Raw genomic sequence first — 10,893 nt, forward strand, 5'->3', positions numbered from 1 at the left:
CAAAGTCCATGTTAAGAGCAACAATAGCAATGCATATGTTGCTTCTTTGATGACAATCAACACAAAGACAAAGTCCATGTTAAGAGCAATGATAGCCAGGCACCCTTTGATCAAAATCAAAGTCCATGTTAAGAGCAACAATAGCAATGCATACTTTAATCCGAGCAACACATTCATCTTGTCACACCTTCCTCTTGATGGCAACTTCCTTACCAGCCTACATATAGTCTTTTTTTTGCTCAAGCCCCTTTAAAGTAACTTCATTCCTTTGTAGCCCAAAGAAAATAGACTCTAATGAAGATCCAAATTCCTATTTGAAGCCCATTAGCCTCCCCAAGCAATTACTCTCTCCAATTTAACTATACAAGATGAAAGGGTTTCATGATCACCTATATAAAACTCTTAAGATTTCTGTATTACACTTGCAATGTTAAGTTTTCGATCTCACTTTTACATCCAGCACATTTACCTTTTCCCAATACGCAACTTGGCAGCCCGTTATCCTATCCACACACCTTATGTAGAATGAGCCACAGTGACGCTGATTATTTAACAAGGATATTGGGTGACCATGTATTAAAACCTAAATTTCCATTGCCATTTATTCTAGTTAAGGTACCATTTATCAGAGTTTTTTAATGGACATTTTATTTGGTTAATTACAGGGAAATTGAGCAAGGGTATCTAGCAGGAGATGGCTTTGTCAAAGATTGGCGGGTTCTAAAGATTTATCCTTTGCGAGAGTACAATGCCATCCAATACCATCTCTTTCGATTGTTTCCAAATTTTCCCATCTACCATTATCATAGCCCGAAAGAAAAGAAAATTTTCCCATCTACATGTCTTCCCACAGTTGCATCCCTGTCTTGTACATTCTCCACCCTTGTCCAAACCATATCCGCCAGGGGAGGCTGACCCGGATGGAGTCAGGCAAGAAAACCACGTGAGAGTTTTGTTGGTATTGGAAACTCCCCATTCTCCAGCCGAACACCAGAAATGTTGTGCAACCCTAAAACGCAAACAAGTTAGCTTTTGAAAGATTGCGAACTCCAACGAAGAAGACGGATATGTGGTCGCAAACTACAGTTGCAAGCTTCAAAAACCCCAAGAAGCGTCGTTGAATATACAGCTTCAAGCTTGGACAGAAAGAAATTAATTGTAAAATCGGTTTTAAAAAGTGGAGCGCCCAGGAGATTTCGGTTCGTTTTGCTTGCCGCTTCGCAATACATTGTATTATATAACAGAATACTACTGGCATTACTGCTCTAGCGCGGGAAAATACGAATTCACAAAAACGTTAAGCGCTTCAGGCGAAAGCGAGGCCTGTGCCAAGTTTGTACAGCAAAAAGGGGTTTCTGGCACAAGACCTAGTTTGGGGGGGCAGACACAGGCTATCTATCGGGATTACATTGTGGGCGATGTTTTACTTGCAAGCAACTTACAAGAGGCAAAAAGGGGGAAGTGTCCGGGGTTCCAGGGAATAAGCAGGGAGCATCTTTCTCCAGCTGGAGCATCTTCTAGCGACTGTCAAAAACTTTTACACGACCAAAAAAGAATGCGTTTTTTCCTCATAATCTTCTCCTGGAGCATGCAGAACGAAACACAGAGAGAGAGAGAGAGAGAGAGAGAGAGAAAGAATCTAAAGCATGCGATCAGACAAAGCGGGCAGACGGCGGAAGAAGTTCATGTGGACGCCGGGCATCTTGTCGCGGAAGCGGGGATGGCGGAGGACGTAGAAGCCGAAGAGGACGGCGACGACGCGGAAGGGGGTGACATAGAGCACGACAGCAGCCAGCAGGCAGAAGAGGATGAACAGGAAGGTGGCACGCGGATCCCGCCACGACAGCAGCGCCTGCAGACGCTCCCCCTGCGTCGCCATGTCCCCCAGCACCGTCTGGATGCGCCCCGACACCGCCCGCAGCCGGTCGTACCTCGCCCTCACCACCTCCTGCGGCTTCGACGTCGGGATGCTGTCGAACTCCTCGTCCAGCTCATCCGGCTCCGCCGCGTCCGCGTGCGACAGGCGCGGGTCCATGTGCGGCGGGTGCCGTGCCCGGAAGCGGTAGTGCCACGCACCGATCAGGAACATGTACAGGAAGAGCGTTGGCAGGATGAGCTCCGGGTAGCAGATGAGGATCAACAGCAGGAAGTGCACCAGCACGGACGTCACCGGATTCTTCCACTGGCAGATGTCGTTGAACCAGCGCCCCACGGCAATCATGCCCGCGAGCACGTTCAGAATGCGGAACCAATTGGCCTTACTGCGCCGCATACTCCACATGTTGCTGTCCACATCCAGCATGTACTGCACCACCTCCTGCCGGAACGGCGGCTCCGCCCGCCCCAGCCGCAGCGCCACTATCCGCATGGCGGCATTCCGCAAGCTCTCCAGCTGCGCCACCCCGAGTGGGTGCAGGTAGTGCATCTTCGGCAGCAGAGGCCTGGTGTAGCACCCTATCACGTTCATCCACGACGACGACGAGAACCTCACCGCCAGCTCCAGCTCCCCCATCTTCTTCACCCCGGACGGCTGCAGCAGTAGCAGCGGGTAAGAGTGCGTGTACACGCGGTCGCTCTCCAGCGTCGACAGCCGAATGCGCACCTTGCCTATCCTCGCGTCCTTGGCCCCGCCACCCGCCTTCTGCTGCTGCTGCGTCTGATCCCCGTTCATCACATGCAGGTGCGAGTTGTCGAACACCCCCACCGTCAGCACCGTGCACGGATCGTAGACCTCCCAAGTGTACTGCTCGTTCCAGCGGGGCGCAAAGCTATCAACTATAGTGCGGGAGCGCACCCACTTCTGTCCATACTTCGCCACCACGTAGGCATCCGCAGTGCCGCGCCCGTCCTTGTTCTTCGTGGGCAGCAAGCCTGACGCACTAAGAATCCCCAGCTCCAGCACACCGATAGGGGGCTTCCAGAGTTGCTTAGCACTGGGGCGCATGTCACTGCTGTAGTGAGTAGACTCATCCAACACGTGGTAGCCACCGTCGAGACAGACTCTGAGATGAATTCTGCTCATGAATTTGCCACTATCTTTGGGTTTAGGAGTGTTACCGGCTTGCCCAACCGCATCAGCAGGTTTGGTGTCTTGTGTATTGATGTTGTGCTTTTCGAGGTTGTACCAGCGGGACGTGACTTGGCGATGGTCCACGCGGCGCTCGATGGAGTTGATGTGAATCTGGACACGACCCACCACCTGGTCCTTGTTGGCGCCCACCCTGTCCTCGACCATGAGGACGAGCTGGTCCTCGAAGGGCTCCGCCGCCACGAACATGAGGTCCTCGTTCCAGAAGGGGTTGCTGGAGCGATTGCTGGCGGGGCGCGTGCGGGCGGCCTGGAAACCCAGAGTCACCCTCACGCTCACCTCCGGAAGCCTGTTCTTATCCCCCGGCAGGACTAGATCCTGGGCCTCGATCACATTCACCCGCAAGTACCACAGCTTGGGCGACAGATACACCTTAGAGCGCGCCGCCGGATGGCCGCCGGAGTCCGACTGCCACGCCTCCGGAAACGCCTCGTCAGCCTGCGTGCCACGCCACACGGACACCATAATCTCGCCCAGATTCGCATTCCCGCCTTTCTTTCCCTCCAGCTTGTACCACTGCGGGGCCAGCGGACTGTCTGGCGGCACCCGGGTGGGCACCTCCGCGATCTCAAATGCCACGTACCCCAAAAAGTCATCCTTGAGAGTATCTTTGTCTTTCACGCTCAGCTCCAGGAGCGGAGCTTGGAACTTGTCTTTCCCAAAGGCAAATACTTGGTTCCACTCAGGGTGGAGAGACTTGTCAATAACACGAGTTTTGGCAGTGAGATTACCGACCTTAACCAGTACGTAGGGGTCTGAGCTTCCCGTGATGTCCTTGGCCTGGAGGCCCTTGGCCTTGACTACTTTGACGTAGAGGAACTCCATTCGCTCCACCAAGTCGTAGGTGCTGGTTTTCTCTCCATGATGCAGTATGCTGGCCCGCTTGGCAGTGGCGGCAAGCTTAGGGTTGGTTTCCTTCAAGCTGAAATCAGAGGGGGCGCCTCCTCGGGCAGCCATGTGGGAGATGTGTGAGGAGCCTTGCTGCGGCTGATGCTGGACTTTCTTAATCTCAGGGGCAGACGCCTGCTGATGCTGATGCTGATGCTGATGCTGATGCTGCTGCTGCTGCTGCTTGTAGTTATGCTGGGGCTTGATGTCTTCGAGGACGGCCTCGAGGAAGGACTCCTGCTTGGTGTCAGTCAACTGCTTGTTGTCACCTCCACCGCCACCCCCTTTGTTCTTCTTGCCACTACCGCCACCTCCACCGCCTCCTTGGTGGTCTTCTGTGTAGAAAGCCTTGAGGTGGATTTCTCCCCGGACGTTGGAGAACAGGCTGCGCTTCTCGAGAGGGTAGCCGACGACAGACGCGTCTGCTTCTCTGACGAGGCTGGAGGCCGGGAACTTGAGGCGACCCAGGAACTTCCCGGCCGTGCTTGTGTTGTCGTTGTAGATGTTCACCTGCACATACTCGTCCTCGAAGGCCGCGGGGTCGCTGACGTGGAACACCAGCCTCTCGTTCCACACAGGATTCAGGTCCCGCGGCTTGGTCTTGGTCTTCTGGCGCTGACCATCGAAGTCCACTTCCACGTAGGCGCTGGCTGAACCTTGTCCATCCTTGGGCATCAGATTATGGGCACGGCATACTTCCACTACAACTGTGCGGGCCTTACTACTCGCCCCCATGATATGCCTCTACACCACTCCCTTTTCTCTCTTTCTTCTCTACACAGACACGCACAGACAACAGCAAAGGAAAATTCTGTACAAGCAAGCCTATGATGCAGCACTCACTTCATGATAAAAACACAGAAATATAACCATGAGGTAAAGAGACAGAGAGGGGAAGAAGAGACCATGGTGCAGCTACGAGCGGCTGGGAGAGACTTACCGGCGCGGGAGGAAGGCTGGGCTCGCAGCTCTCGTGAAGAGTAAAAGTGGAGCGCGGTAGGAAAGTAAAGTCCAGAGGAAGCAAGGTTAAGCTAGGAATAGTCTTACTTCAAACCTAAACAAGGGACCTTTGCAGAAGGCGATGGAAAGATAGGAGGGGCGGGAGAGAGGAAGGAAGGAGAGGGCAGGTGGGCGGTGGAGGATGCGTGAAGAGTAGATGTAGGTACGTGTCCACGCGACACCGAGCGAGAGAAAGAGAGAGAGCCAGACAGACACAGAGATGGTGTCTCACCGAGAGCGCAGGAGTCAGGACAACGTTCTCGAAATCAGGAAAGTAAAAGGACGCGAGAGAGCAAGCGAGAGAACAATGCGCACACACTTGAACAAGACAACGCCAGTAGGTAATGACATGAAAAGCTGCGAGAGCAATATACGAGCTCTTTTATCCTGTACTCTTCCTGCTGCACATAGAATAGGGCTAAGGGTAGGATATGATATCGAGGAAATATTTTTGCATCGAGCGGGCGCCGGGCAGGCATGTTTGTTGGCCATTGAGAGAGAGTTGAAGCTGGTCTCCGGATTTTGAATTCTCTTTCGAGACCTCCATCAACGGTCCGATTCGTCAAACGCTGTGTGTTCTCTTGGGTCTCGACTCTCATTCCTTGAGGCTTGAAGGGGGGGGAAGGGAGTCGGGCCCAGTGTCCGTCCCCACCAGCCCGCCCGCCAGAGTAATGAGCCTCTTGATTAGGGCCGGCCCCTGCGCTGATAGTAAATGCTGCCATCGTAATAAAATACTCTCTCAAAAAGAGAGGACCGCTCCCGACGACTCCCAAGTCCCAACGTCTATATAATATTCGGTTTTTGGCCATTTCTTTAAACTCTCATTGGCGGATAAAGCAGGACGCAAACGCAAGCCAACTCACCCTCCCCTTCCGATAACTCGGCGAAATTGGCAGGACAAGCTTCCTCCTAAACTCTCTGGCATTCCTTTTCCTCAAAGAGGCACTGCACTCTTCTTGAGTGTCTTCTAAGGCCAATTCCAAAGTTCACCCAAAAAAGCGCAAATGAACTTTTTTCTTCCACACGTCATTCGGGTCGCTGCATGGAACTTTGGAAGGAGGTCTTATCACCAGCGCTAGTGACTTGACTATGTATATACAGCCCATTGCATCTATCTTTGTGGATGCCCTTCCGGTAGTGCGTTTCCTTAGCGGAGGCTTTAATATGGCCCCCTCTTTCTCCACATCGACTTCTTCATAGCATAAGATTTTGGGCAATGTTGACAATTTGTCACCCCTTCCATCCATTTTAGTTCTATCCCAACTTCCATCATGGCCCCATGTTGCCCTATCTCCTTTGGGCAAACACGTAAGGGAAAAGTTGATACCGTGTATTCTAGCTATTCTACAAAAGCAACCCTATCTTTCAATGCAACCGAGGCACGAGCTAGTTTTTTGTGGAAGTATGGAGTTGGAGGCTCTATTGTTGAAGGAGGTGGAGGGGTGCTTCCTCAATATTCTAATTAATGCATAGGAGATGCATTAATTAGACAAGGTCGAAAACAAGGAGGGACCAACACCAACACCACTCATGGAATTTTTGAAATATTGCATGAATGCTAATTAGGAAATAATAAAGAGGTAGGGTTATGTGACTGCACAAATCTTACCTAGTAATTATTTCTTTTTTCTCTTTCAAACTAAAGAACTAGCTCTAAAAGTGTTGAGCCATGGATAGTTGGTGATTAGAAACTCGCCTCTTTCTTGCTTCAAATGATCTGTAGATTTATGACCCTGATATGGACCTAAGCCAACTAGGGTACCAGTTTGGGTAGAAGTTCCAAATCTTCCACTATTATTGTACCTATTCTGCAAATTAATACCATCCCCCTTGGGTAGAATAATCCCATGTGGCACTCTCAAATATTACTAGAAGTGGATATTCATAGGGAGCTCCCTAAAGTCCTTGAAATTACAAATAACTATGGGGTTCACATATAGGACCAACCATTACCATATAAAAGCATCTCCAAATCTTGTTGCAAATGTTTAAATTAGGGTCATTTTATTATGAGATACATATTCAAAGTTAGAGCAAAGCAACATGGAAACACAAAAAAGTCTTCTATTGAGCAATCAATTAATAGATTTCGAACTATGAAGAATAGGACAAGCAACTTACAAACTTACCTAGTAATTATTTCTTTTTTCTCTTTCAAACTAAAGAACTAGCTCTAAAAATGTTGAGCCATGGATAGTTGGTGATTAGAAACTCACCTCTTTCTCGCTTCAAATGATCTGTAGATTTATGACCCTAATATGGACCTAAGCCAACTAGGGTACCAGTTTGGGTAGAAGTTCCAAATCTTCCACTATTATTGTACCTATTCTGCAAATTAATATCATCCCCCTTGGGTAGAATCCTAGGTTAAGGGTCAATTAATCAAGTAAATCCCATGTGGCACTCTCAAATATTACTAGAAGTGGATATTCGTAGGGCTCCCTAAAGTCCTTGAAATTACAAACAACTATGGGGTTCACATATAGGACCAACCATTACTATATAAAAGCATCTCCAAATCAAAACTATTAATCTCAAAGGACTGAAAGAGACTAAGTGCATTCAACTAAAAATTGTAGCAAATGATGGGGGCCTTAAAGCCTAGGATACATTGTTAAAATTTAAAATGGAACTTTAAAAAGAGAAAGAGATTGATACTCGGCAAGTTCTACTCTTATAAAGCCCATGGTGGACCGATATGATTGATATACCTATAAAAGAAATGTTTAAGATAATTACGAAAGAGAATGAAATGGAACTATTCCTTCTGGTTGATGAGAGAGGAAATGAATCCATTGATTAAGTTAAAAATCTCGCCGTGATCACGAGTACTTTGCCCATATTTTCAAGTTTCCTCTAAACTATAACTAAGGGAAAACAAGAGCTAGAGTCAACGTGGCAAAATGTAGACTTAATGTAGTACCCACTCAAGGACTGCTCTTTTAGAGTAAGACCATTTCCATGAAATTAAGAAAGGGAAAAGCAATGAACTTTATGGGCTTCCCAATTAATTCAACCAAGCTTTCAATGAAACATTGCCCCCTCTTTTTAGCTTTTGAATTTGATATTAACCCAAAACCTCATTAATGCCCCTTCAAGCGATTCATTGATGGAGGATGCAAAAATTTAGGGTGGTAATTTTTCAAACCTTTGGAGATTCCACTATGTTCATGGCAACTCTGAATCAAAGATGGAGCAAATATGCCAATGGGGTAATGGTTATATTACGGGAAAATGAGTGTTCAAAAGGGTTTTAGAGCAACTTGGTTGGCAAATTAGTAGTTCTAAAACATATGCTAATCTCCTCCATGATTTATTACATATCCTATTGGAGACCTCCCCAAATAACCCTTAAAGGAACTTGTATCTATATGTAAATCCTTTGTTTGGGATTGATGAAAAAAAAGAAGAAAACTATGAATCCCATTATACTTTTGCTTATTAGCCAACCTCTCAACATGTTACTATTGTATTACTTTGGTTGTAGGTTCGGAAAGCCCCGAATATCCAAAGGGCTTCCCAAACCTCTCCTTTTTAATTAAAACCCCCTGTCTCTCACATTTAATCACTCCCTCTCTCTTTCCCTTCCCATTTTTAATTAAACTCCCCCCCCCCCCCCTCTCTCTTTGTTAGATTAAACTTTTTAATTTAAACTTATTTCATTTTTTCTCTTTTTAATTAAATATTTATAAATCCTTTTTAAAAATTTGTTTCCCTTTTACTTAAATATTTTGAATCTATTTTAATTTAAAGCATTTTTAACATAGTTTTTCACATACTTTGAGAGAGAGAGAGAGTAAAAAGGGAAACATAGGGGAGAGAGAGTAAAAAGGGAAACATAGGGGAGAGAGAGAGAGAGTAAAAAGGGAAAAATAGGGGAGAGCGAGAGAAGAGAGAGAGAGAGAGAGAGAGAGAGAGAGAGGAGGAGGAGGGGAGAAGAAAAGGGGGGAGAGAGAGAAGAAAAAAAGAAAAAAGAAGGGAGAGAGAGAGAGAGAGGAGGGGAGAAGAAAAGGGGGGAGAGAGAGAAGAAGAAGAAGAAGAAGAGAGAGCGTATGAATACAGAGAGAATATATAAATTTTAAAAGAAAGAGAGACAAAAATTAAGGAAAAGGGAAAAAAGAGGAGAGGGAGAGAGAAGAGAGGGGGAGAGAGAAAGAAGAAAAGAAAAGAGAGAAGGGGGAGAGAAGAAAAGGAAAGAGAGAGAGAGAGAGAGAGAGAGCAAGGAGATGAGAGAAATAAACTAAAATAAAAGGCAGAGAGAGGGGAAGAAGAGAAAGAGAGAAGAAAAAGAAGAAAAAGGGGGAGAAAGAGACTTCACCTAAACTTTTGAGGGAGAAAGAGATGACCTCTCTCTCTCTCTCTCTCTCTCTCTCTCTCTCTCTCTCTCTCTCTCTCTCACGGTTAGATTAAACTTTTTAATTAAAAATTTTCCCTCTTTTTTCTCTTTTAATTAAATAAAGTAACATATTTTTAAAGTTTTTCTTTTCTTTTTAATTAAACAATATTAAGAGTACTTTTTAAATTTAAAATCTTTTTGACATACTTTGAGAGAGGGGGAAAGGGAGAGAGAAGAAGAAGAAGAAGAAAGAGATAAAATTTAAGAGAGAGAAAATAAAAAGGAAAAAAAGACGGGAGACAAAGAAGGAAAAGAGAGGAGAGAGGGGAAAAAAGGAGAGAGAGAGTGTGTGTGTGTAGGGGGGGGGGGGGAGAAGTAGAAGAAGAAGAGAAAGTATATGAACACAGAGAGAGAATTATAGAGAGGTTAAAGATAAAATTTAAAAGAAAGAGAGAGAGAGAGAGAGAGAGAGAGAGAGAGAGAGAGAGAGAGAGAGAGAGAGAGAGAGAGAGGAGGGAAACGTAGAAAGAGAGAGAATTATAGAGGAAAGACAAAATTTAAAAGAGAAAAAGAGAAAAAACAAGAGAGGGAGAGAGAAGAAGAAGAGAGAGAATATGAACATAGATAGAGGAAATATAAAATTTAAAGGAGAGAAAGAGAGAAAAAAAAATTTAAAGAGAAAATGAAGAGAGAGAGAGAGAACAAGAAGAAGAAAATGAAAAAAGAGCACACACACACACACAGAGTTGTTGCTTGCCACATCGTGGCAATGAAGCTGCTAGGAAGCAATGTAGTGTGTCAATTATATGCAATATAGGCTTGTAGATATGTACAATTGTAAGGTTTTTCATAGTGATTTAAGACTTAGTAAAGAAATGTTTTAGTCTCTTCTCTATTAATTTTGTCCAATATCCTAAGATCAATACTTCTGCCTCTTCAATGCTAAATTTTGAGCCTAAAACTTCAACTAAACAATCATAAACTTAAAGAAGGGCCTTAATAATATCATCCTCTTCAATAATGTTCGTGTTATCATTGGTAAACATCTACCTTGCAAAATAAATTTCCATTGATGGTAGAATTGCAAGCTACCTTAGTCACCAACACATTACCCTAAACCTTTGAGATACATTGGTTTGTGGCTTATCACCTTACTTGCCACATTATCGTAGTGACTAAAGCTTCCAAAGAGGGACTCTTTGGGGAGAAATATAATAGATTACTTTAAACTCAAGTGTTTAGATAATGCTTGTATTATTTCACAAGTCAAATTTTGATCATTTCTACAATGGTAAAGCATTTCTCTTCTACGTTGTCAATTCTAAAGTACTTGTATATACTTTCAACTATTCTAATTTGCTCAATAGAAATGAAACAATGGCAAAAGCATGTACAACACTTAGAATTGATGTAGATTTAGTGTGGACCCATCACATACACCAAAATTTGGGGTGATCAATACATAGCCCAATTTAGAGAGCTTGTTCAAGTTTGCTTTAAACATTTTAAAAAAGGAATAGATTGTCCAACACCTTCTCAAAACTAATTGTACTATGGAATACTAATGAAGGTTAATGCTAGA

The 10,893-nt window shown here is 45.4% G+C and overlaps 1 protein-coding gene across 1 annotated transcript; it reads right to left on the reverse strand.

Moving 5' to 3' along the window:
* Nucleotides 1–783: 783 nt before the first annotated feature.
* On the reverse strand, nucleotides 784–5,328 carry LOC148031023 (FT-interacting protein 3-like). The gene is made up of 2 exons (XM_087684552.1): nucleotides 4,917–5,328; nucleotides 784–4,750 (listed from the first exon to the last, which is right to left on the reverse strand). Exon 2 carries the CDS (start codon nucleotides 4,709–4,711, stop codon nucleotides 1,640–1,642), a length of 3,072 nt encoding a protein of 1,023 aa, XP_087540678.1. The 5' UTR covers nucleotides 4,712–4,750; nucleotides 4,917–5,328; the 3' UTR covers nucleotides 784–1,639.
* Nucleotides 5,329–10,893: the final 5,565 nt, after the last annotated feature.

Source organism: Lygodium microphyllum, chromosome 9 (genome assembly GCF_053477565.2).
Source record: "Lygodium microphyllum isolate KBCC chromosome 9, Lygodium_microphyllum_v1.1.10, whole genome shotgun sequence".
Taxonomy (NCBI): domain Eukaryota; kingdom Viridiplantae; phylum Streptophyta; class Polypodiopsida; order Schizaeales; family Lygodiaceae; genus Lygodium; species Lygodium microphyllum.

Excerpts from the sequence above, each read along its gene's own strand:
- LOC148031023 (XM_087684552.1), bottom strand. The coding sequence starts at position 4,711 with ATGGGGGCGAGTAGTAAGGCCCGCACAGTTGTAGTGGAAGTATGCCGT.